General features: G+C 47.7%; 1 protein-coding gene across 1 annotated transcript in view; it reads right to left on the minus strand.

The window, feature by feature from the left end:
- HUNK (hormonally up-regulated Neu-associated kinase) overlaps positions 1-27567 on the minus strand; it is a 115158-nt gene that overhangs the window by 52003 nt on the left and 35588 nt on the right. The window contains exons 2-3 of the mRNA XM_084800537.1: positions 14445-14737; positions 643-698 (exon numbers count right to left, since the gene is read on the minus strand). Of these exons, the coding sequence (XP_084656663.1) occupies positions 643-698; positions 14445-14737 (349 nt within the window). The remainder of the gene's footprint in view (positions 1-642; positions 699-14444; positions 14738-27567) is intronic.

Below are 27567 nucleotides of genomic sequence, written 5' to 3' on the forward strand. Positions count from 1 at the left end.
GAGAGTATTGGCATTCCCAAGCACCCAAGTAAAAAACCAGCCATGGAGGCACATGTCTGCACTCCTGCTGCTACTGAGGAAAGAGAAGCCAGCCAGCCAGAGGCTGCCTGGTGATCCCTGGCCACACAGCCTAAGCAGCTGGGTTAGTTCTGAGTTCAGTAAGACCTTGTCTCAGAAGTTAGGTGGAAGGTGAGTGAGAAAAACACCTGCTAACCCTGCCCTCCATACCCATGTACATGTACACATGTCGGTACACGCACACACGCGTGTGCGTGCGCACACATACACACACACACTCAACTGAAAGTGACATATACATATCAAGAAGTTGAAGCTTTAAAAAAGTCCAAGAACATATGTGACCAGCAAATATTCACTTGGAACTATAAAACTAACTTCACAATCCAATGATGTTCTTTTTTATCTTCCTAATATTTTCAATTTATTATTTAAATAAATTATTAAATTACTTTAAAAATTAATTTTCACCATCAAAATGATTATTAAACATTCGAAGCATAAGGAGTAATATATTGAAATCTTACCATAGGATTAGATACAGACCATGGACAACTTTCTAAGTTAACAATCGACAACACAACACTTAAAAGATAAATCTTGCTTTAAAAAAAAAAGTCATACCAATCAGCTTGATATTATTGTCTTCATCTAGCAGCAGATTCTCTATCTTCAAGTCTCTGAAACAGATAAAACCATACGTTTCAGGTAAGCATTGGAAAGGGCAGAATGGCACTTCACTCCTGAAAGGAAGTGAACATTTATCGAGCCACTCCCAACCACCCCCCAACCCCTCTCTGTTGAAACCTGGTCATTAAGTAAATGTGTATAAGACAGGACATAATTAATTGCCACTGACTATAAAAGCTAAAGGGTTTCAGGGAAAGGCAGGACAGATAGATGGTGAGCAGATCCCAGGAGTGGGCCTGAAATCGGAGAGTGCAACATAGCGGAAATAAAAAACAAAAATAAAAACACAGGGATAGACCGCTCCACACAGCTGCTGCCTGAGTACCGGTGAATAGAAACAGGGTCTGTGACACTGTGAGCAGCACCAATCGGGGATACCAATGGATTTGGGGAAACGCTTAAACAAAATAGAACCAAGAGGGCTAAGGACGGAAATGCGCTTACTGCCGAGCCCAATGACCTGAGTTAGATCCCCCAAACCCGCACGGGAGAAGGAGGGAACCAACTCCTACAAGCTGGCCTCTGACCTCCACACATGTGCTATGGTCCGCCCTCCCCTGCCTCACATCAGCAAAGTAAGTATAAAATAAAATAAATAAGAATTGAAAGCTGATTTAATTAATCCGCCCCCACGGCCTCCACGCTTAAAGCGTTACGTGTCACAGCACGTCGGCAGACAGGTAACATTTTCATCTATTTAGCAAACAGATGTTATCACAGGTGCAGTAATGGGTTCCACAGATGTCGGCATCCTAATCCCTGGTGTTCTGCCTGAGTGGATGTTAGCCTGACATGGAGAAGGGGAGCTGAGTTTGCAGACTGGATGAGGAGTGCCCCCCTGACAGCAGGTGATGCCGCCCATCGACACAGGAGACAGAAAAGCCAGCAGAGTCCTCTAAGCGGGACACCCCAGCACAGCTGACGGTGAGCTCATCCAGGGAACAGGCTGCCGTTCTCTCCGCTGTCCCCTGGAATCCTCTCGCGTTGCAGGTAGTCAGTAAGTAACAACAGAGTGAAGCTAGATTTACCAAAAAGATCATTTGGGGTCCGGGGCTGCGGCAACTGCCTAATGCGCATGATGCCCTGGATTCACAGCCCAGCACCTTAAAACCAAACCACAGCAAGCACAGAATTTTACGTTGTTTGTACGAAAATATACATGTAAGTTATCTCAGAACCATCTTAGTGAACACTTAGAAATCCTGGAATCGTAAATTGTACCAATCAACTCAGACACACACTGAATGCTAACTACGAATACTTTCCCAGGGGCTGGAGAGATGCCGCCCCAGCTAAGAGTACTTGCTCCTCAGGCAGAGGGCCCGGGTCAGCTCCCAGCACTGACATGGGGGGGCCTCACAGCTGTTTCTAAATCCAAAAGATCTGACACATTCTTCTGCAAGCCTCAGGCTATGTGAGTGCATGCATATAGTGCATATACTTGTGCAGGCACACACACACACACACACACACACACACACACACACACACACACAAAATACTCATAAATTTTTTTAAAAATCTTTTTAAATAATGCCTTTCCATAAATGTCGATATACATACACATTTATATGCTATCTGCTATGATTGGCCCTGATTTAATTTTCCTGCATTGGGGTAGAGAAATCAGGACACAAATACACTTTTTCTTGTGTCTATTATGAGGAACTTATAACAGTCTAATAATGATGAAACAAAAAGGGCAGCTGAAGTCTTATATCAAAGTCTGCAAAAGATGAACAGTGATGTCCCATCAAATGGAGGCGGTTGCGTACAGCTCAGCCCCAGTGCTGTCAATCTTCCCCTCTGCAAGAGAAGCCGGAAGTTTCCACTGTGCCTCAATTTTTAAACACCAATAACAAACTTGAGTATAAAACGGTAGCGATGCTAAGCAGACCAAGTTTTGAGTCAGGATCTGGCCCAAGTCAGCAGGAGTAAGAGATGAAGCAGGGGAGATACGAGACTGTCCAGTGACAAGGAAGAGAACCAGAGGGGGAAAAACCTAACCAAATCAGTGTGCACAGGTTCCCCTGAGGAGGACAGGCATTGGCAGCAGGACTGGGCAGAGGGAGCTAAAGACGGCTTCTTTAGAATGCCCAAGGGTGGCTCTCAGAATGAGGAGAATCAAGGAGTCAAATGGAGGAAAAATGTCCAGTAGATTCAGAGCCAGAAGGCTGCTGGGAGCGCTGGGGCTTGACATGTGGGTGAGGGGTGTGTTAACATCCGACTGGAGAATCCAAACACACAGTCTCCTCTGAATGCACACATAGCTGGGGAAAAACAGTTTATTTTCAAGTGGAACAATGCACGGTGCACTTAGAAACTGCTTTAGAAGGCATCACATATATCTAGACATGAGGTCACACAAATATAATGGGGCCCCACCTGCTTCTCCAAAGCAGACCTTGTCCCTTTGGGTTTTTAGAAAACACGTATATGAATTTTCAGGAATTTGATGGAACTAGGGAGTCTCTCTGGCTACCGGTTAGCTTTGAAACTGCAATATCGCATCAGACTATACAGTTGCATGAAGCCCTGGATTCAAGCCCCAACACCACAAAAAAAAAAACAAAAACAAAAGACGACAGACTGAAATGTTCATACAACTGACTGTGTGGCTTTGGCTGGCCGAGAACTCCCTATGTAGACCAGCCTAGCCTGGAACTGCAGAGTAAAGGTGTGTGCTACCACACCCAGCCCTGACTTTAGAATGATTAAGTACACACACATACACACCTCACCTTTCACGACACAGGGTTACTACCATTTGTCAAGTCAGAACCAGGGGTTTTCGGGTCACCACGTGGCAGCTAACCCTTCCTGAACTAGACATTTACACAAAACATCTTGTTTTTCACACTGCTCACATCCGAGCCTGGGTCTGTGCACACTCTAGCAAGCACTGTCCCACTGAGCTATACCACTAGCTGACACTATAAATGTATCTGTGTGTGTTAATACTTGAATCCCTAAACCATAAGGACCCATTTAAAATCTGCATAAATGAACCACTCGGTGGTTTTCAATGTAGTCTGCGTGATAAGCTGTCACAGTTGCAAGCCATTCTTCCAGAAGTTGCGATGCCTTGTCCACTGCCTTTATCTCCCCTTCGACCTGATTCCTAGGATGACTGTTAGAGCCCCAGGGTCATCAGTGACTCAGGTCAAGTGTAATGTGTCTTCTCTCACCACAACTTTGCTGGTGAAAATGTAACAGCTTCCACTGTGCCCCCCCCCCCCCCCCCCGTGATAAGAGATTTGCAGAGAGACTGCAAGGGACGGTTTCTTTCCTGAAGATAATTAAGACCTTACATAAATCTGACTTTTACTCAAGCATTTATGATAATTTTAACAGGCAGGCAAACGCACAACAGTGTACCAGGAACAGCCCAAAGTGTGATTCGGTGGAAACTGATTACAGCAGCAGCACTATTTCAGTCTAAGGCAGAGCCACAGTTTGCCTCGAGTGAAATCAAGCTTCCTTGCCTAATGGAAGTCACAGTCAGGCATGAAAGGAAAAAAAAATGTTCAGAACAAACATTGTTCAGAAAAATAGCTTAAAGAATCAAGGTAAAAAAAAAAGTAATTGATACGAATAATAAATTGAAGCTGAGTAATTCTGGGGCCGTGAATGCCTAGAGAGAAACCAGCAGCAATGATTAGAGCACCCACAGAAAAGAAACACTATAAAAGAAAAAAAATCTGCAAAAACCCAGGGAAATGAATAACACCAAAAGGAGGTATAAAGCATAATTGTTCAGTAAAAGGGGACTAAAATCAGCTCAAAGCCACTGTCTTCCCACCCAGTCGCTCCCCAAGTAACCAACTCCAGTTCCCAGGAGAAATGGATTGCAAAAACCTTGTTAGCTAGGGTGACCACCCAGATTATACTCTTGTTCAGCTTTCCAGAGGACTCCAGCAGGAACCAGTTTCACTACCAGGACCACCCAAGGCTAGAGTGGTGGGATGAAGTCCCTCGGTGCTACGTGGTATTGATTGCCAATGGCAAAAGCATTAACCTTCCTGGGACATTTCCCCCCCTCCTGTTTTGAAAGAATAGTGCTCCCCTGATGACTCAAAGACAAAGGTCTCTGTGTCCAAATTTGGAGGAAGCCTTTTTTTTTTTTAAGCTTTGAAATGGTGAGGAGTTGGGGGGCGGGGTGTCTTGCTATGTAGTTCAGTCTGACCTTGAACTTGTGGCAATGCTCCTGCCTCAGCTACCCAAAGGTAGGATTATAAGCATGCACCACTACCCCTGACCTAACGTCCAGGGTTCAAACACTCTTTTAACCTGGCTATAGTACATCATCTGGATTCACCAGTTCTCCAGGCTTAGACCAAAAAATATATGGTGGGAAAAAATATTTCTTATGCAGGGAGTATACAGATTCTTTCCTTGCCATAGAACAGGGCAGTGTAACATTAGCATGGCGTTTGCACTGGCCATCTAGAGACATCCTAGAGTTATATCCAAACACTAGATAGGTCATTTCATATCAGAGACTGGAGTATCTGAAAGACGGGATGCGAGGGATGGGGGTGATGGAGAAAAGGCTCTTTGTAGACCTGGGATACCCAGGATATCATAGGTCTGTCAGGGTCCACAGAAATGCTCACTACAGTGAACCCCAATGTCAGCTACAGTCCTCAGTTAAGGCCAATGTCTGCATACTAACTAGTTCACCAACTAAAACAAGGCAGGCGCCATGGCGCCCCAAGACATGTACATAGAAAACATTTATAGAGGAAGGGAAGGTGACTGGAGACCTTGGAGTTTCTGTGCGAGCGCTCTACAAACTAAGTCTGCAATCTCTTCAAAGCAGCCTTTGTGCTTTTGTGTTATGAACACACTAGGCTCCCTCTGGATGTTCACTTAGGCACACCTTCCATTACCTTAGGTTACTATCCAAGTCCATTCTGCACAATGGGCCACTCGAATACTGTCCACCCACTCTCCTATAACCAAAGAGGCCACAAAAGAGCTGGGGGGGAAATCACCAAACTAGGGCATCCTCTTGAGCAGAAAAGGATGATAAATTTATTAATAAGGTTTTTTTCACATTCACGTTATAATATATCTTTTAAAGGTTGCTTCCATTATCCAGAAAACTAGCTCTACCACACTCCTGTGTCCCAAATGCACATGTGGCACCTACTCTAGAGTCACCACAGGTTTGCGTGCTTGTCTGTATCTGATGCCAGATTTAGCCCAGGGGAAGAGAGGTTCCAACAGCAGGCAGGTGAAGAAGGCAGGCTGGGTTCCACTTAGTGGTCCTTGATTGGATTCACCACTTTATGAACAGGAGAGGAAACGAAAGGATCTTCCTCCCATCTTACAAAATTAATAAAATATAAACAGGTTCGCCTCCTCACTGCAGGTGAACCTGAAAGCTCAGGGTTAGCTCATGGAAGTCCCTTTTTCTGGGCTGCGGGGCTTCAAAGAGAAGGCTTATTTCACTTAATACTGTGTCCTCCAGGCTCATCCACATTGCCGAATAGTTTTCTGTCGGGTATATGTGCCACATTCCTCTGTCCATCAACTTTGATGGGCGACTTGGCAATATGGTCATTGACTGCTCATTATTTTTCCTTTGGATATGTAACCTAACGGGTGGTGTGTTAAGCGAAATAAGCCAAGGACAGGAAGATAAATACTGAATGTTCTCAGCCATTTGTGGATGCAAAAGAAATGACTTCCTCTAAGTAGGAGGCAGAATCTGGGAAGGGCTGGGGGAAGAAGGGCAGACAGAGAGGTTAGCAACCCAGGTACAAAATCACAGAAGCCAGATCTGGGGTCCTATAGCATGGTAAGGTGACTATAGTGGACAATAATCCAGTGTGACCGACAACGGCTAGAAGACATGGTTTCGGGTCTTCTCACCACCAGGAAGTGATGTCTGAAATGATGGTTGCTAATTACCCTGATTTGACCTTCGCACATTGCATACACCTATTAAAACATCACACTGTACCCAATGAATGTGCAAAAGTATGTGTCAACTGAAAATGCTTAAAGGAAAGAAAAGTGAGACTTTGTGTACTAAAACTTCAGGGGTGGGGGTGCTTAGGAAAAGCAAGGAGGAGGACGGAGCTGGCTGTAGCAGCAGAGATGAGTTTCTGAGTCAGTGCTGGAGGGGAGTCTAAGCACCAGGGTACCGGCGAAAAGATGCCACTGGAGCTGCCTGTTGTCAAGGTGCAGGGTGAAAGTGCAGCAGGGAAGAGGTCTCCAGGCAGACATGGGATGTAGGTACACGAGATGCTGAAGTGCGTACGTGTGGTGTGCACTGAGATGCATAGTGAGCTCACCTGCCAATGGGTCCTTAGTTCTAGGTCTTTCAAAAAACAAAAACCAAATCTACTCCTGACCATGAAAAGTTCACCCCAACATTCACATGTGTGCCTCCTCTCTTTTCCATCCACCCACACTTGCAGTTTTTGAAAAGATAGCCACCTTGGACTTTGGGGGACTGGCCATAAGGAACTCCAGCCATTACCTTGCCAGACAGAGGAGCGTGACAGAGGAGAGAGGCAGGGAGGACTTTTGTTGTCATATGCATTTGGGTACTGATTGGTGGGGACGATCTCACAGATCCTGTGGGACAAAGGGGACAGGAGCAGTACTGGGGAAGGGGAGCAGGTGTAGAGGTGAGCGTGCATGTGTCCACTGTGTGCTTGTGTGCATGTGCAAGTGCACACTATAAGCATACAAACTCACACTTGAGAGCATTACATACATGTACATGCATGTGGAAGAAAACAAGCATGCATGGGGTACACAAACAAGCATGCACACACAAACACGTGTATCCTAGTATACAAATGTGTGAGTGCATCACATGCATACATGTGTATAAGATCATGTACTTGTCCATGTAGACAGAATAGATATGACTGGGTGAGTGTGTACTGAGTGTGAGTGTGTGTGTGTGAGATAGACACAGAGAGAGAGAGAGACAGAGACAAAGACACAGAGAGTGAGACAGAGACAGAGACACAGAGAGTGAGACAGAGACAGAGACAAAGACACAGAGAGTGAGACAGAGACAGAAAGACAGACAGAAACACAAAGACAGAGACAGAAACAGAGACAAACAGAGAGAACTGCTTCCAGGCTCATGGAGGAGGAAGAAAGGAACGTGACCCCCAGCAGACTAAGCCTGTAACAAAGGAGTGGCAGGAATGTAGGAGAAAGGCCAGGGGACCCCCTCAGGGGTGAGACCCTAAATGAAAGGGAAGAGTGAGAATACAGTGTGCTGAGCAGCCAGAATTCAAGGAGACATGAGAGGAATCTGAGACACGGAAGAGCAGGAACTCCCTAGAGTTGGGGGTCTGAGCAGACAGCAACAAACAGGATGCCATGGCCCTGAAAGTAAGGCAGGACTCCGTTCCACCCACAGTCTCTCTCACTGACCCCACTGGCTTGCCCTGAGCAAGTCAATCAAACTCCCTGAGCTTTTTATTCTTCCTTTAAAACAAACAGCATCCGTCAGGAGATGCTGGAGAGATGGCTCAGAGGCTGGGTGCACATGCTGCTCTTGAGGAGGATCCCAGCAGCCGAGTGAGGAGCCTCCAGAGGATTCCATGGCACCTTTTCTCCCTCCCTCCCCGCCCCGCCTCTCTCTCTCTCTCTCTCTCTCTCTCTCTCTCTCTCTCACACACACACACACACACACAGAGTTTAAAAAATACATCTTAAAAAAGGAACAATAGCATCCTAAGAAAACACTCTCAGGGGACACTGGTGGTAACAGTTGTAAAGGAGAATGGTCGAAAAGATAATCACACTGCAGAGTTGACTATTACATGGGTCATCTTAAAGATTTGGAACTATGAGCTGGGTTCCATGGCCAGCACATACATATATACATACATACATACCACACATACATACATACCACACATACATACATACATACATACCACACATACATACATACATACCACACATACATACATACATACATACATACATACCACACGTATGATAATGTGAAATTGACATGTGGTATGACATATGAGAGAGGGACAGCTCCAGAAAAGACTTAGAGCGGATAAAGAATTGGCGATGAACAATCAGTACTAAGGCCGTGATCCTCCCACGGAAAGGACCGGGGCATGGAATCCAGGGAGGGGGAGGCTGAGGTTTGGGGGAGAAGGTTTTTCCTGTGGAGTCAGGATTTTAGAAGAAGAGTGGGGGAAAGCTTCCAGCTCCCTAAGGCAGCAGACACTTTGTGGTGAACTGGAGTCTTTTTCCTTAGGTCTAACTTTCAAACGCACTACCTTAAGACCAAATGATTTGTAAATCTCATTATTTACAAGATGGCATGGTGATAAAGTGCATATACAATCTGTGAAGTCTGATCTATTTATTGTAAATGAAAATTTTATTTCCTATAATGTTCCACAGCAAATTGCTAATAAGCCAAAAAAAAAAATAATGATAAATAAAATAAGTTCACACTAAGTGAACCAGCAAACTCTGCCCCCTGAAATCCTGGGGAGACTATGGAATATTCCAGAAAGAACATGGGGCTGCTCCCAGGAAAGTCCCATCCCAGTGCGTGCAGAAGTTGAATTCATTCCATTTTCCTTCCCAGACCCCCAGGCAAAAAGCACCAGTGTAGGCAGCAGGTGGATGCTCTGTGTGCGCATGACCAGAAGGGCTTCTCAGAGGAGCTAAGCTTGAAGTGGGACCACAGAAAGATGGCGAAGGCAGCAACCAGTGGCTCAGAACACTTGACATGGAACCCGCACACTCACCACACGGAGGATGATCCAGTGTCCTTACAGAGCAGACCGGCAAAGGCGTGGGGAGCCTCACCCACTGTAGGCTGTGAGCAGACAGGATGGAGATGGGTGCTCTGCATAACCTAAATCCAAGCTTCTGGCCTCTGGGGTCCCCAGTGGTTCCCGGATGTGAGCAGACAGGAGTCCCCTGGCACGTTCCTCCCTCCCCTTTGCTTGCTAAGAAACAAGCACTAAAAGTTAAAGGATTTATGCAACCTGACCAGGTGGCGCCTGCTTCTTGTCAGCTTCCAGAGAACAAAAGGCCTCTCTTCCCCTCTGCGACCCCCTCGGGAGGGAGGACATCCCTCCAATGTGATGACTGAGAAGGGTCAAGGCCCTGGGCAGGGAGGTGCTAACCCCAGTCTAAGCACAGGCTGCAGCTCCCCTTTGATCTTGGAGCCCTTTCTTCTGGTCCAGCGGGCCTGTGGCTTGTCTCTTCCTGCTCAGGGACAACTGGTCCTAGATTACACTGGAATGCTGTGCCTACAGACTCTGATTGGAATCTGTTCTGTGAATGACCAGTGGAGTCTCAAATTAGCTTCTCATCACAGTGTTCTCTCGGGTTCAATTTAAGAGTCAAGCTCCGTATACAACATGGTGACATCCTGCTGAGAAAGCATTTGGGGGGAGGGGCCCCCATAAAACAAACTGAGGGGCTCAATGGGTGAGGCACAGGTATGAGGACCAAGTCTGAACCTTCAGAAGCCTCAGAGCTTATAGCACCCTGCAGCACAAGAACCACATCGGCACAGCCAGAGGCAACTCTTGCCATCCTTTCCCATGGTTCAATCTGTTCACCCACAAGTCTTCCCACCAGAGACTCCAAGGCTTCTCTGAAATGCTAACTTCTCTCATTCGTTTGAAAAATCCAGCCTCAGAATAATTTATGAACTTTACACCTCCACTATCATATGAAAAAGAAAATTCTCCACCACTGGGGTAAAGGGGGAGAACCAAAGGAATAACAGTCAAAAATATGCTGATGGCCCTAAATCAAAAAAAAAAAAAAAGTTAAAAGTCAGTTATATAAAAATTTAAAAGCCAAGACATTTGGATAAAAGACACCTGTGAATATATGATAAGACATATTTTAGTGGCTGTCTCAGCAGCCCATCCCCCATGTCTAACAGGACTTCCGAGGGCTGGGGAATAGCTTGCTCAGTAGAGTGTTTGCTGTCCTTGCACGACCATCCGAGTTCAAGTTCCCAATACCACATAAAAGCCAGGCACGGAAACGCATGCCTGCAATCACAACACTGAGGGAGAAGAAACAGAAGGCCAGCCAGTCTAATCTAATCAGTAAATTCAAAGCTGAGTGAGAGACTGTCTCAAAAAGTAAAAGGTGGGAAAGCAACTGAAAAGGACCCAATGTCAACCTCTGTCCCGCACATGCATGCTTGTACACGCACACGAGCGCACTCGCACGCGCGCGCACACACACACACTCACACACGCACGCTCGCGCACGGACATACACACACACATACACAGTGTGACTTCCAGAGAGAAAAACATGCTCTACTTGTCTTCTAACTTTCAAAGGCCAGAGCCCGAGCCAGTATTGAATTATAAACCTATTTCCAAGGAGAGAGAGGAAAAGGGGGAAAGCTGGAGATGAGAGTTGTTTTTTTTTTTTAAAGCACCCTGTCTCTGCTATCAAAACATTATTAAATTCCTTCCTTTGACATTCTGACAGTAATTGCACTGAGGGATTGGATTTTGTTAAAATTACTTTAGAGGGGCTGTTGAGAATTTCCTGCGGGGGAGATCCATGTGCCACCTCACAGGATTTTCGCTTGGGCTTCTTTTGTTGTCCTCTGACCCTGAGAAGCTTGGCACTTATCTTATTTTTGATAGCGTGGAACCCTGGGGGAAAACAGCAAGTCCCACAGAACACTCTGCCACTTGCTGTCCCCCGGTCCTATTATCTGCAGTGACCCACGGAGTCTGTAATCCAACCTGATTCTGTCATGATGGGATTCTGCCTCTGTCAAAGATGGAGCCAGGCGTCTATTCACCGCCATTTCCTTATACAGCCAAGGGATGGATCACAGCCAGCAGGACACACAACCCAAAAACTGTCACACACTGCAAATCTACAACCGTTTCCTTCCTTACTGACCTAGAGAATTCTAACAGAGCATGCTGCCTGATAGTGTGTGAGTGAGGAAGGCCACAGGTACGGAGTGGGGTCTCACTGAGGCACAGTGTAAGTGACAAAGAGCGGACTGCGGCAAGCTAAAGCCAGCCCAGAAAAAAGCCTTAAACAGCATCCCTAAGGGACATCCTTGCCGTTGCCCCTGGGTTCAGACACAACAGGGCAGAGCATCCCTGGGTGCCAATCTCACTGGGGAGAGAGGACCCAACCCTGTGAACCAAGCAAGTGCTGGAGTTTACCAAGTAAAGTCCTTCACTGGTCAGAAAGGAATGACTTTCAGAAAGTTAAGAGGTGGCATTCAAAGACAACTGTTAAGAAGATACGTGTTTCTGCAAAGAGGTGACACATGACCTAGTAATCCTGCCCCCCCCCCACACACACACACATATACACTGGTATAGACGAGTTCTCCAGGAACACTTGGCCACGTGAAAAGTCCACCATGAACACTTGTCAAAGCATCACTCTCAATGGCCCCAGAGTGGAAGCCATCTCAATGTCCATTAGCAGATGGAGAGAAAAATACACCACACTGTATCCACACACTGAAATAGTACTTAGCTGTGAAGAGGAAGAAAGAACTAACACAAGCTAGAACATGCAGCATTTTGCTGCATAAGACACCAACAATAAGGCCAAGCGTGGTGGCGTACGCCTTTAATCCCAGCACTCGGGAGGCAGAGATAGATGGATCGCTGTGAGTTTGAGGCCAGCCTGGTCTACAAAGTGAGTCCAGGACAGCCAAGGCTACACAGAGAAACACAAGCAGTAGATAAAGTTGACAAGAGGTGGCTGAAGGGGAGAGGGGTGAGTGACTGACAACAGGAACATGGCTACTTGGTGAGGGATAAGAGCTATGCTAAGATTGCACGTCGTCATGGTTGCCCAACTCTGAAGATACTTAAGCAATTACGTTGTGTGTTTTATATTGTAAATTTTATAAGTATATCTCAATTTTACAATGTTTAAATATGCATTTCAATGTACGCATATGCATGTAAAATATACAGGCATGCACATCTTATGCCTTGATTTTGCTTTTTAAGATGTAAGTTAATGACTTGCAATTTTCCCCAACAACATAGTAATTCTGTAAAAATAAAGAATAATTTTAAAAATATTCAGACATCTATTAGAGAGGTGGCCTCCCCCAATTCCCGCCCCTGCCCCTCTCGCTGTTGTTGTTGTTTTATTTTGGGTTTTTTGTTTGTTTATTTGTTTTTTGAGGCAAGGTCTCACTTTGTAGCCCTGGCTGGCCTCGAACTTATTATATAAACCCAGCTGACCTCAAATTCAGAGATCCACCTGCCTCTGCCTTCTACATACCACCACAGCCAGCATTCTTTCTTAAGATTTTATTTATTTAATTTATTTAATTATGTGTATATGTATGTATGTAGGGGTGATGTGAGGGTGAAGGGGTATGCATGTGAGTCTGTGTCCACAGAGGCCACAGAGGCCACAGAGGCCACCAGATCCCCTGGGGATGTGAACCACCCAACATGGGTGCTGGGAACCAAACTTGGGTACTCTGCAGGAGCAGCAAGCACCCGATATTTTCAAGAGTAAAGGGGAGTAGTAATCTATTTTAAACCTATTTTTATACAAAGACTTGCAGCATCGGCAACAGCAACACTGCTGTGAATACAATCTCATCCACTTTCCTTCTGCCTCTTCACCCTGCAAAGAACAAGCTGGTATAAACAAGCTTAACTCTCATAGCTGGGCAGAGGTTTGTTAGACTCCGGGGGAACATTTCTCATTTTAAGGGTACATGTGTAATCTGCGTGGTGATCCCACTCAGTGGAATAAAGCATTTGCAAAGTGGCTACCGTCAAACAGCCCATGTAATGAAATTGCTGAGCTGAAAGCGATCCATGCCATCTTTGCCCCAACTGCTCCGTGAGAGACTTGGACGGCTGGTCCCTTGCTGAGGGGCTTGAGTTTTGTGGTTCTGTTCTGTACATTTTCTATTTGTTTTTTAAACAATACTTTTGTTTATTCTTTAAAATGCTCATATATATACATATACAATGTACCACATATACATCGATATGTATGTATATGCATACAAAATACATACACAATGTCTTTTGGCTGTAATTGTCAACTTGACACACCCTAGAGCCATGCGCAGTCTCAATGAGGGACCTAGATCAGCGGCTGTGGGCATGTCTATGGGGAGATTGTCTTGAGTTTTGGGGAGACTGAGCCCACTGTGGTGTCACCATCCCCTCAACTGAGGAAGTGTGAGGAAGGTGAGCCCACAGCTACCCTGCAAGCACTCACTGCTCTCCACTGTTGTATTTAGCTGCCTCAAGCTCCTGCATCAAGCTTTGTCGGTCCCACAGTGACACAGTGCCTTCATCTGGTATTTCCATCACAGCAACAGGAAGTGGCACAGTAACAGGAAGTTAACAACAGGAAGTGCCTCTGGAAATGATAAGAGCAGAGGTAACCCTTGCCTGGTGCTGACCTTTAGTGCTCTTGCCTAACGCTAGCTCACCAGAGAGACGTCTATCATCTCTCCCATGTCGCAGATGAAGTGACTGAGTTCAGAGAAGTGTCATGGAGCCAGGAACCAACAACCATAAAAGCAGAGCCAAGACCCAGGCCTAGGCGCAGGCCCAGGCACCCTGGCTTTAGATTCAACCCCTTGAATCTCCCATCCAACTCAGGAAGCAACTCACAAAACAAAACTAGGAGACTGTAAAGGACGCTGCAAGTGTTGAGTCTTGCTAGGAGCGTCGGCTCAGCACAGGTTCAGGGGATGCTGCACGCCTAGCTCTCACCTGTGGACCACGCCAGCCCGGTGCAGGTGCTCCACCGCAGAGATGAGTTGCCGGATGTATCTGCGGGCCTCCGCCTCGTCAAGACGTTTCTTCTCATAGATCTTGTGCATGAGGTTGCCGCCGGGGCACAGCTCCATGACCAGGTAGTAGCTGTTCTCTGTCTCTAGGATGTCCAGGAGCTGCGTGATGTTGGGGTGGCGGATCATCTGCTGGATCTGCCCCTCTCGCCGCAGGTTTTTGGTGACATAGGTGTCCTTTTTGGCCCTTTTCTTATCGATGACCTTGACGGCTACCTAAGGGGAAGCAGAGAGCAGGGCTGTTATCAGATGCTGTAGGAGAAGGTCATTCCTCATGGGGTTTGGAGAACTCTGAGGGAATACAGAGCTCTCTCTCTCTGCAGCAGAGGAAACCTGGGTCTTGGTTGGGATGGGGGAGGGGAGTGGGGTGGGGGGGCTGGGAATTACTCGGCTGCACAGCTCCCACCTAGGACGTGCAAGCCGTGCATTCCATCCCCAGCACCATGAATAAAACAATTCACATCAAATGGGGGGGGACAGAACCAACAAAAAACAAACCTAGAATACCAAGGGGAGAAAAAAGTTATTTATTAAAGAAGAAAAATTAGGATTAATTTAGGCCAACCTGAATCTGGACAACTCAGCAAAAAGCCCATGGCAAGCTTGGCTTTCCAAAAAAGAGGGTGCAGAGACAGACATTAATTTCCTGAGGGACTAAAGGCCCTGCCACTTGGTCGTAGTACTATCTTCCTTCAGGTGACCCCAAGGCCCCACTCCAGAAACAGCTATACCTGTACCCCATCTCCAGTTCCAGGCACACCCTGAGGACCTGGGGAGGGACCGCCCTCAGATGCAGCTCTGCTGGCTCTGTGACCTGCACAGTCCAGGTCAGACTGTCTCTGGCCTCCAGTGGTGGCTCCCTGTCCTTGGCAAATCGCCTTTCAGGTGAACTCCTGCCCCACCGCTGAGAGCCACCCTACATATCAGTCACCCACAGATGTTGCTCATGACGACCTTGTCCTGAACATGGGGCAGAGGAGGGACTGAAGGGAAGGCTCTACCACCCATGCAAATCTGCACTACCCTCATCGCTCTTTTCCTTTGGGGGAGTCACCTCTTCACCCCCACCCCCCGAGGTCCTAAGGCACACCTCCCCTTCTGCTTCAGTGCCCCTCCCAGCATGCCCAGCTGTGAACAGGATGCCAGTTCATCCTGCCGGCAGTCCATCTCCCTATCTGTCCTTCCTCTCCATGCATTGACACGTGTTCCCTTGTACCGAGAACTGAACCTCAGATGGACGCTCTGGAACAGAGCCCAGGGCCCCTGTGTGCAGCAGGAACACAGCAGGCCTCCCACCACTCCTCTGCATTTTCTTTTGGAATGGCTGGATTTTGTACCTGTTGCACAGTGCACTCGGTGCACTTGGACACCGCTGCAGCTCTATACGTAATGCGAGGTATGTCCATAAGTAGACAGGCTGGCGGTGAGAGGCTCAAATAGTATTTTCTAGACATAGTTCGTGATAATTAGAACATGAGACTTCATTAACATCAAGGTGGCTGTGGTCGACGGTGATGCACTGTGGACTTCAACACACTCCCCACACACAGAGGAAGTGCTCCGTGGGCAATGGGGATGCTAAAGAGCCTGAGGGTAGAACCGTGACCACACGTATCAATACATCATTGCCCTGCACACAATAAGCATATGCACATCGTAGCTGTCTGAGCGACAAAGGTACTATCAATAAAAAGAAAAATAGACAAAGTACAAGCCAAAGACAAGTTTACATTAGCAAAACCCTGGCCATTAGCTGACAGCCTGGACTATGATGGCATCAGTGTTCCAACAATTCCATGACCTTTGTCCGGGCCTCCCCTGATTTCAGTCTACACTCCACCTAGAAACTGGATGGAGGGGGCTGTAGTCCTGGTTTCCGGCTGAAGTGCTTTGGGGGTCACTCGCTATTGTATGCAGCACCATATGAACATGTTCACATCAGCCCCACCATGAACTATTGGGGTGCAGCCTATCTCCAGTGTGGGGCAGAGACATGTCTATAATATCCTAAGTTCTTCTGCCACCTTCCTTTCCATTCATGTCCCTGCGCCCCAACAGACTAACTCAAGAGCTGGCTGCGAAGAGCCACCCGAACCTCCTTCACATCCCTGCACACTGAGCCTCTGCCAAGCGTCAAGATGCTCATTGCAGCCGGGCACTGTGGCGCACGCCTGTAATCCCAGCACTCGGGAGGCAGAGGCAGGCAGATCTCTGGGAGTTCAAGGCCAGCCTGGTCTATAAAGTGAGTCCAGGACAGCCAAGGCTACACAGAGAAACCCTGTCTCAGAAACAAACAAACAAACAAACAAACAACAACAAAAAAGATGTTCATTGCTAATGTAGAGCCTGTTGCTGGAGGACTGTCTTGTGCACTGTTTTGAGACGCTGATTTCAATGCCCAGAGATCCGGTTACCATCCTTCCTGCCGCGGGCATTATCATGAATGTTGAACCACCTCCGGCTTCCACGTGATGTAAGGAATGCTCCCCAACTAGCTCTGATTGGTTAATAAAGTTGCTGACAGCCTGAGCAGGGCAGAAGAGAGGTAGGTGGAGTTGAGGTTCCCAGGGTTTTGGGGGCCCAGAAGACCACGAGACAGGAGGAGGAGAGGGAGAAGAAGATGTAGGAGAGAAAAGGAAACGGAGAGGAGACAGGAAGTTGCCACGGGGGGACCAGGAGCACACAGCCAAGAGCAGCTTGCTCTGAGGGCTGGCCTGATGGAACAGAAGCATCCCAAATGAAACATATGGAAGTATTTGGGATTTTTGATGGGGAGCAGACAAGATAGCTTAGAAGGTTGATATGCGACCAGCTTTGGTGCCTTAAGGCTTATTATAAATCTAACAAGTTTCTGTGCCTATTATTTGAAAACAGTTGGTTTAGGAATAACTGCTGCTGTGATAATGTCCGGCATTTAATTAATAGTTAATTCATTTTACAATCTGTTCTTCTGCACCTCACAGCACACTATAAGCAATAGTGGCCAATAAGATGCCTATAAGACTGAAGAGCACGTAGCTGTGAACCCCTGAGTCTATGGTTTTCCGAGAACCAGTTTCTTTCTAATAGGGAATTTCAAACCCTTTATGAGAGATAGGAAGAGCAAACCAAGGACGATGCAGTCAGCAAGGGGACACTGGTTGGAGGAGCTCGCTCAGCTCTTACCTCAGACCAGGTGGCCTTCCCGCCCCAGCCTTACCTCTCAGGCTCACAGTCCCCCCGAAGAGCTAACGTTACACCCTGGCTGAGGCTTGTCTGAAACTCACTCCAGATGCTAACATCACAGTGTTATCAAGTGTGCTTCTTCCTGGCCCCTCTGTGTGTGTGTGTTTATACACATATGTGTGTATATGTGTGTATATGTATGTGTATGTATATTGCTGGGACTGGAGAGATGGCTTAATTGATAAATTGAAAATTGAGAACCTGGGTGCAATCTCCAGAATCCATGGTTGGGGGGCAGAGCCTGGCGTGAGGGTGCATGCTTATAATCCTATTGACAAGGAAGCAAGTTCCAGGCAACTAAGAAACCTTGTCTGAAAAAACAAAGGGGATAGCATCTGAAAACTGACAGCCATGGTTGACTGGTGTCTCCGGGCACCCATACATACATGTGTGCCCTTATGCACACACATATATGCATGTACATCTATGTACATCTATTACATAGACAGACAGACAAACAGATCTACCCTTTGGGGAATGGAAAGATGCTGGAAGGCCACAAATGAGTTCTTTTTTGGTTGACTCTGCATGAGTGTTTTAAAACACTTTGGCAAAGAAGTCTTGAAAGTACCAAAAAGAAACAATAGTCTAAAAGCTAGCAAAAATATGACCTTTTTTTTTTTTAATAGCAGAGGACACAGTTACTTTTGAGATAATTTATTTAGCTCATTAATTGCTTGTCTTGGGCTGAATAATGACTATCCAAAGATATTAAGTGCTAATCCCTGGATTGGTATCGGGATTTTATTTTGGAAAAGAGACCTTGTAGACATGGCGCAGGAATATGATGAGGTTAACCTGAGTTACAGAGTGAGCGGGCTCATACAACCTACCAAGTGTTCTTTTGCAATGGAGGCAGAGGGAAATTTGTGCATGGCACAGCAGGGAAGGAGCAGAGGGGGTGGAGGTTAGAGTGATGGGCCACAGAACACTGGCAACCACTAGAAACCAGGAGAAAGAAGGGGGGAAAGGCAATGCCATAAGTCACAGCAGGGAGCACTCCAGATGACTCAGAGCAGGGAGCACCTCAGAACTCATGGCAGGGAGCACCCCAGATGACTCACAGCAGGGAGCACCTCAGGTAACTCAAAGCAGGGAGCACCTCAGAAGACTCAAGGTAAGGAGCACCTAAGATGATTCAGGACAGGGAGCACCTCAGATGACTCATGGCAGGGAGCACCCCAGATGACTCACAGCAGGGAGCATCTCAGGTAATGGAAAGCAGGGAGCACCTCAGAAGACTCAAGGCAGCGAGCACCTAAGATGATTCAGGACAGCGAGCACCCCAGATGACTCATAGCAGGGAGCATCTCAGGTAACAGAAAGCAGGGAGCACCTCAGAAGACTCAAGGCAGCGAGCACCTAAGATGATTCAGGACAGGGAGCACCCCAGATGACTCACAGCAGGGAGCACCTCAGATGACTCATGGCAGGGAGCACCCCAGATGACTCATGGCAGGGAGCACCTTAGACCTTCCCCTTGAACCATCACCACAGCCCTACTCCTGAGCTGTCTGACAGAGGTGCATAGTAATAACAGCATGGAAACTGGAGTCCCAAAGACTGGTTCATATGCCAAGCCCTGGACCTGTGAAAGGAGCCTTTGTCAACATGATGACACTTGAGATGGGAAGGTTGGCCTGCATCAGTGAAGTGAGTCTCAAAGACCATCACAGGTGACCCTAGAGGATGAACAAAATCAGACAGGCACGCGGAGAAGAAGGCTACAGGAACAAGAAGACAGCGGTTAATATAACCACCAGAGGGCACAACAAAGCCAAGCCCTCCCCCCGGCTCCAGGGAAGGGATACGGCCCTGTTGTCATCCTGACTTGGAACCAACGAAGCTGATTTTTGGACTTTGGATCTCAGATACTGGAGAACAATTTCCTGTTGTTTCAAGCCACCAAGTCAGTGGTAATTTGTCACAGTAGCCCAGAAAACTAACATCATGTCACCATCATATGATGTCTTATTTACCAAGCTTTACCAGCCCAGAAGCCCTCTGAGAACATCATGAAGGCTGAAATAAAGCTCGGGGAGAGAAGACTGCCTGTTTAGCTCCCTCTCCATCTTCAAAAAAAAAAAAAGAAGTCTCACTTCCATTTCACCAGACACTGACAGGCTCCACACTGATCATGCTTGAACACGGATCATCATTCTGATAACACAAAACCATTTAATCAACTGCATGTACAACAACTGAAATGGGAAACAAACTGAATGGGAATTAAGGGAAAAGCAATCAATTACCGACACAGGGAAGCCTGGGGTTTAATATGATGGTAATCAGAGATCTGTGGGAAAATGTCTAACGCCTATTCCATCAGGGTAAAAGCTACTGTGGATATGGGTCTCTGCCTGTAAAAGAAAACTGTGTTAGGCAGGAGAGTTTTAGGAAAGAAAAAAGAAAGTGTCACCAAGTAACTATAAAATAAGAACCTCTAGCATGTTCTAGACCATGGGAGAAAGGACCCTGGGGGCTGAAACTCTTGCTACAAAGCCACGGAGGGTCAGTCAGGGCCACAGCAGTGCTGTGTAGGAACTCCCAATCAGGGTGTGCATGTGGTTTTTAGTTCTCCCATGTTGGGAAGAGTGGAAAAGGTTGAGGACAACCCAAGCCTGCTGTTTCCCTGAGAATATCAAGAAAACCAGTTCTCTCAGAGGTTGGTGGAACCAATGATCTGAGCTGCAAAGGCTCTGAGAGTTTCACAGAGGTGTCTCCATGATTAAAGCACTGGCTGCTCTTCCAGAGGACCCAGGTTTGATTCCCAGTGCCCAGGCTCGCAACCTACGTGGAGCTACAACACCTTCCTCTGGCTTCTACAGGCACGGGGCACACACATGGTACATAGGCACACATTCAGGCAAAACACTCAGACACATAAAGCAAACTTTTAAAGCTGTAAAAAGAGGAATCTGTTTTCAAAAGTTGGCCCAACTACCCAGCATGCTAAGCGGCAGAGCAGTGCACAGTGGCTAAGAGCAGGTTCCTCATCAACTTCTGTACTCAGAAGAAACAGCCTGCCTCAGAAGACTCTAACCCTCCACTTCCCTTCCCCGTCCCCGTCCAAACAAACCCAGACCCCACCCAAGATGGCTGAAATCATCAGAGCAACATTTAAACAATGAGATAAGCTCACCAGAAAGAATGGAAATCCCTTGAAATTAGTAAAATGAAATAAAATAAAACAAAACAGTCAGAGCTAACAGAATAGGAGAAGGCTTTGCCCTTCGTGGAATGGCAGTGTTCCTCTGCAGGACAAAACAGAAGGAAAGCACGCTCATGGGCCCGTACCCGGGAGGAAAAGGACCTGTCACAGACAGGAAGCCCATTGCCTTTGCCATATAGTTTAGGTGTGGATACCATAACGGTAACAAGATGGTGCAGAACATCACATGTGGACACAGTAATGGTCCACAAGTCCGTAAGCCAGCTGGTCCCTAAGTACATGGAGCACTTAGTACCATGTCCTGCACCTCGTAAGCACTCCTTAAATTGATGGCGTTATTATCACCACTTTCCTTTCAATGAATCAGCCTGCAGGGAGCGAGAAAGCATTTGGCTCCAGTCAGCTGATGGAAAAACACACACCGCCTTGACCCACAGTTGCAGCCTATAAACAAGAAGCCCGAGCTGCATCTCGGTGTTTTGAGTTCTCCGCACTGGTCTGGCTTTTCTGTCCCGAGGCCGCGTTCTACCAATCTAGTCTCTCTCACCTTTAAATATTGACTCCGGTGAGTCTGTCTACACAGGATCAGAGTTAATGGCATTTTCAATTCACCCCTTCCTCCTGGATTCTCCAGTCTTTAAAACTCATCACTCTGAAGCCAGATCCAGAGTGATGTACCGATTCCCTAAGGAGGAAACTCAGGTATAAAATGAGCTTTCCATGTGGCTGAAAGGAAAATAGACTCCTTTTAACATTACAGGAGCATACGCACACTTTACACACTTCACTCTGGATGCCAGGTTTCAGGGAGTTCATGCCTTCATCAAAGCCCTTTTATATTGTAATGTTTTAAAGGATCTAACTGTTCAGGGAATACAGGCCCTAACAGCTTGGCTTCTTTTTACGTGGAAACGAGTCCCAAAAAGCTTTCTGTTCAGAGCACTTTGGTTTCTTAATGGATATTACCTGCTAAACTGAAATTAATCTTTCGTGCCTTAATGAGCAGGCACCCAGCATTAACGCACACTGGATACTGTCCCAGGTATCAACTCGAAGCCATAAATGACTCAAGTGTTCATGAACTTATTTTTAGGGGCAGCTCAGATTCTCCGAAGTGGTTTGGAGTTACTGACCCTTATAGGAATCAAATGCATAAGTTGAGGCCCTAACTCCAGCATGACTATATATGGAGACAGGGCTTTAAAGGAGGAGCTTTAAAGTGCAGTGAGGTCACAGGGGCGGATGCTAACCCAGGGCTGCTGGGTCCATATGAAAACAGAACTGAGAGCCAAGTTTAGACTCTTTCTTTGTTCTATACAGAAAGGCCATGGGAGGACACTGCAAAGAGGAAGACAGGCCTGAGGCGAGACCTGTCAGCACCTCCCTTCTCAAACTTCTAGAGCTACAAGGAAATAAATGTGTTTTACTTAAGCCACACAGTCCATGGATCTCAATATGGAGCCTAAGCAGACAAATGGTCCAGCGAACATCTCAAAGTTCTCCAGGGCTCCCCACAGTGAGAACAAAGCCCGGGGCTCAGTCACCAAGGCTACAGCAGTTCTCCTCTCCTCAGCCTGCTGGCCACAGGCAACAGAGAGCGCCCAGCACTCTGCCAGTTCAGTGCTGGCAACACTCAGAATCTGGGGTGGGCACAAGACTTCTGACTGTGTACCACTTGGTGGCTGGGACCTCTCAAACCTTCCTCACTGGTTTATGTAATGGAGAAGGGATTATAATGTCTGCCTTCTAGGACGCTAGAGAGATGAATGAATCCTTGATAATTGCCAGATTCCTGTCGGGGCTTTTGTGTTTTGGGCAAAAGGAGGAGGTGAAAAACATAAAGAGGGGAACCTGTGCGATCCAACTTCCCCATTCCCTGCAGCAGCCCCCCTCAAATCCCTAGTGCCCTGAGGGACTGACCCCAGTATCCCAATCCTCTCTGGCCCCACACTATCCTCCTCTCAGACATAAGCGCCTGCTGCTTCTCCTCCCACCCGAGCCTCAGGTCTCTGGACCAGGCCACTTGTCTTACCTAAGGGAGGTCATGTCCCCCCTTCTCTACTGGCCTGGGTCTGATGATGTCCACAGGCGATGAGTGACAGCACTGTTCTACTTCACATGAGCTGAAATGTGCTTGTAATGTGCCATCGCGCATGGATCTTCCAAAGGCCATTGAACACTGTCACCTCTGTCTGAAGCTTCCACATACCCACAGGCTGCTCAGACTGGCGGCCTCATCCACTTCTCCCTCCACTCTCCCCTTCATCCCTAATTAATCATCAGGGCTCGCCAGCTCCATCTCCTGAGTGTCTCTTCCCTTCCCCCTTCCTCCACCCCTCACCGCTACACTGACCTGGGTCATACTGCCCTGAGAATATCCTGTCTCCCGCCCTGGTCCCCATTCACCCCGGCCTGGAAGTTCCTCCCACACACACTGTACTCCCAACTCCCACGCTCCTCTCAGACTCAGGTTACACTTTCCATCCCAACACTTCCACCATCCTGCTCCTCCTCCCTCTCTGTTACACCACACACAGAAAGAGGTGGGGCAGAGGAGGGGGAGGGAAGGGGGAAAGGAAAAGAGGGACTGAAACATCCCCAACAGAGGCAAAAATTGTGTTTGGCCTTCTAGCACTTAGTAGAGTGCTTAGGGTCAGCAAGAACTAAGAATGAGGAAAGGATAGAAGGTGAGCATGGATGAATGGGTGCAATGGGTAGATAAAAGGCAGATGGGTTGGTGGATAGGTGGATGGACGGGTGGATGGATGGATGGATGGATGGATGGATGGATGGATGGATGGATGGACAAGTGGATGGATGGATGGATGGATGGATGGATGGATGGATGGACAAGTAGATAGATGGATGGATGGATGGATGGATGGATGGATGATGGATGGATGGATGGATAGATGGATGGACAAGTGGATGGATGATGGATGGATGGGCAGATGGATGGATGGACAGATGGGTGGTAGATGGATGGATGGGTGGATGGATGGATGGACAGATAGATGGATGGATGGATGATGGGTAGATGGACGGGCAGATGGATGAGTGGATGGATACTTAGATGGATGAATGGGTGGATAGATAGGTAGATGGATGGATGGACAGATGGGTGGTAGATGGATGGATGGGTGGATGGATAGGTGGATGGATGGATGGACAGATAGATGGATGGATGGATGATGGGTAGATGGACGGGCAGATGGATGAGTGGATGGATACTTAGATGGATGAATGGAAGAACAGATAGTCCCTCCAATACCCCACAGAGAACTACTATGGTCACCTCTCCGACTGTCTGGAAGAAATCTAAGCATTCAAGGCACTAGCTTCCTAAACTGTAACAACAGAACAGCCCCTTTGCTGCATCCATGGAGACGGTAATAGTGGGTACCACCTGTGGACATGGACTCAGCTGGTGGATGACTATGATGATGTCACAGAGCTCCCTCTAAGGAACACTCCTGTAGTCTGATTACTGCTGCCTCCCCACCAAAACACCCACGACCCACTTGATCAGGCCTACTTTCCTTCATAAGCCACTGGTTATCAGTAAAAATGTCTCCTAGGGCTCACAACTCTCCCACCTTCACTTCCTCCCAGGCTCTGAGGGCAGTCCTTCTTGAGTCTTCTCACCATTTTCCTAGAACCCATACCTAGCACCACTCCCCAGTGCCCAGTGCCCAGCTGTGTCAACAACAAGGAGGGGCAACCATCATGCTGTCGACTAGAGATACGAAGGAAAGAGGGAAGCTAGGAGGGATGGACAGACAGATGACCTGACCCCAGCCCTTCTCCAATCAAGTGTGTGCTCCATGGCTCTACTTCCAGCTGGGCAGCAGCCATTTTCTTGGGCTAACTGTTAATTCTAGAAGGAGGGCACACAGAAACATATCGGCTCTGGATAAGTGTAACATAGGAGAAATGTAGGACCACTGCCAAGTTTAAAGGGAGCATGGGAGGTTAGGGCAGAGAGGTAGGGGATTCTGAGTCCACAGGTGGTCTCTCCAAAAGGAAACATTTGCTCAAAGTCTCCCCAGCTGTGGGAGTGAGCATGTGGTCACCGCCTGTGGAGCAGTATTTATCACCTCTGCGATCCATTGGAACTCACTGAGGACAGGCTGTGCCTGAGCTATACAAGCTTAGGAGAGAAGGTAACCACTTCCTTTACTGGCATGCTCGTAGCATCCTGACACACAGGGAAGGCACTCAAGTGAGTGTTTCTGAGAAGGAAGGAAAGGAGGAAGGAGGGAGGGAGGGGAGGAGGAAGGAGGGAGGAAGAAAAGAAAAGGTTGTATCTACTCCTCGACAAATGTATATGCCAAGTCTTCAGCGTGTCTGTAGCTGAAGGATATTAACAATGGGAAATCGGGGTGAACTGAGGTTCTAAGAGTGGCTCCTCAATCCACCAGGACTGATGAGTTCATAAGAGGGAGACACTGGTCGTATGCACAGGTGATAGAGTTAGGCTCAGAGCCTGGACCCTGTCGGCCCTACGGGGCTAGCCCAACATCCTCAACAGGCCAACTGCACAGTAAAGCGCACAGAAAGGAGACTTAGTCAATTCAACCACATTAAAAAGAGGAAGAAATGGTGGTCCAGTGACTTCCACGTCTATTCTAGGGGTCCTGACACAAGGGCTGGGTTTACTCCAAGTCAAGAGCCATGCCTAACAAAGCTGTCCTGGTCAGAGTTTGTCCCACCTATCACCGGCTCAGCTCAAGGTCCCTCCTGCAGGCTTCTAACAAGCAGTCAGAACCGAGTGAAATCTCTTCCTGGTGACAAGCTCCCCCTCTGGCTGGCACCTGATTGCAGATTTTTCCTTTTCTCAGCCTGAGAGAAATTCCAGTTTGAGGGACATCGTTGTCACACTTAGTCTCATTACCGAAAGGAGGGGCACTACCATCTCTACAATGTCTTCATCCCTGTCAGGACAGTTGAAAGAAGGCCATGTGAGGATACAGCGAGAGCAGAGACATCTGCAGGACAAAGAGAGGCCTCAGCAGAAACCAAACCTCTGCTCCGGGACTCAGCAGAGGCCAGGACTGTTCGCCCTGCCAACCCCTGAGCAAACTAACAAGTTGTTAGCACCACCCTTGTAAACCTCATTACACACAATAAAACCTGGGTTACCCTGGTTTTACCCTGGGAGCAAAAAGAGAAGCTCCGCCTCCCCGAAAAAAGCCAGGAAGGAAGAAAGTGACAAGGGGCCCTGCGTCCAGTCCCCAGCCAGAATTCAGTGTGAAAGGGCTGAACGCTGGCGTGATTAGCATGACCCAGTGGGAAGTTTCAAAAATCAACTGGCTTCACGCCTTCTTCCCCAGAAACAGTGTACACGCATCCAACTGGAACGTGCTCCTGTGTGGATGAGACTTATTTAACAGGAAGTGGAAAATACCCTTTGCTGCCTGCATAATTAATTTCAGTGTTGCTCAGATTCCCAGAGAAAAGGATGTCAAACAGCAAATCCGCATGTCTCTCTCTTACAGAGATCCACTAGTTGTTGTGTTTATGTAGCGGAACACAACTGCTCCTGACCCCTGGCCCTCCCTCCCTCCAGGGTTGCACGCTAAAAAGTATCTCTTTGTAAATGAGGGGAGTAAGTGTCTTCTCCCCCAGTATTAAAAATAAGCGGAGGAGAAACCTTCTCCAGAGGAAACCACAGAGCTCATTACAACAGATCTCCCCAACAACTGCCTTACCTGGCACTGGGCAAAAGAAAAAGCCTCAACTATATTTTAAGAGAGAGAGAGGAAAAAAAAATCCGCCTCTGCAGGGCTGGGAAGCCCTCCCACGCCCACCCTGTGGAGTTCAGAAGCTACGTTCCCGGGGTTACTCTGTACACACTCCACTCCTGCTCTAATTTATTGGGCAAATCACCCTGGAAACACACCCTGCTGGTGGGAAACAAGAAACTAGATCCTGCTGGTCTATGGGGGGTGGGGGTGGGGGGCCGGGGATGGGGCAAGGGGGGGGCAGAGGTGGGGGGGGAGCAAACTGAAGCTAGCTCAGCAAAGGCTGGACTGCAGATACAGGGGCCTGTGCAGTCAGCACCTGAAGTTCTCACAGAAAGCTGCCTTCTTCCTTCCTCATGATCCTGGCCTTTGTGTGCCATGATAATAGATCATCAAGTCACCCTGAGCAGCACATAGTTAGGACTCAGGACACCAGGTCATCTTAGGGGGAGATGCGGTACTAATGAAATAGGGATGCCTACAGCATTTCTCCTTCATGATACAGGTTTGCAGAGGCCATGTGGTCTTTCTGAGTATTCCCCACCCTTGGTCTCGGAAGCCAACCTATAAATACTGTGCTAAACCTCCTCAATTCGCCCGGCTCAATTCCCTATCAGTTCCCCATCAGCCATTTCTGTTCATTTTCCCCCCTGGCCAAGCCCCATGTTGTCCAGAGTCTAAACCAATGGCAAGAGAAGGGAAGCCACGGTCACATGGGCTGAAAGCAAAGATCCAAAAAGTGGGAAAGGCCATGGGTGGGTTTATAGAGCTACAGTTCCCAGGCCAATGAACTCACTCACTGTCCAAGGACACCCCAAGGTGGGCCTCCTGCACCCCACATTCCCTATACACCATGCCTAAGATGGAAAATAGCACCGGCTCTCCATGAGGAAAGTTCCACGGGC

The sequence above is a fragment of the Acomys minous genome (assembly GCF_964271855.1).
Source record: "Acomys minous genome assembly, chromosome: 11".
NCBI classification, from domain to species: domain Eukaryota; kingdom Metazoa; phylum Chordata; class Mammalia; order Rodentia; family Muridae; genus Acomys; species Acomys minous.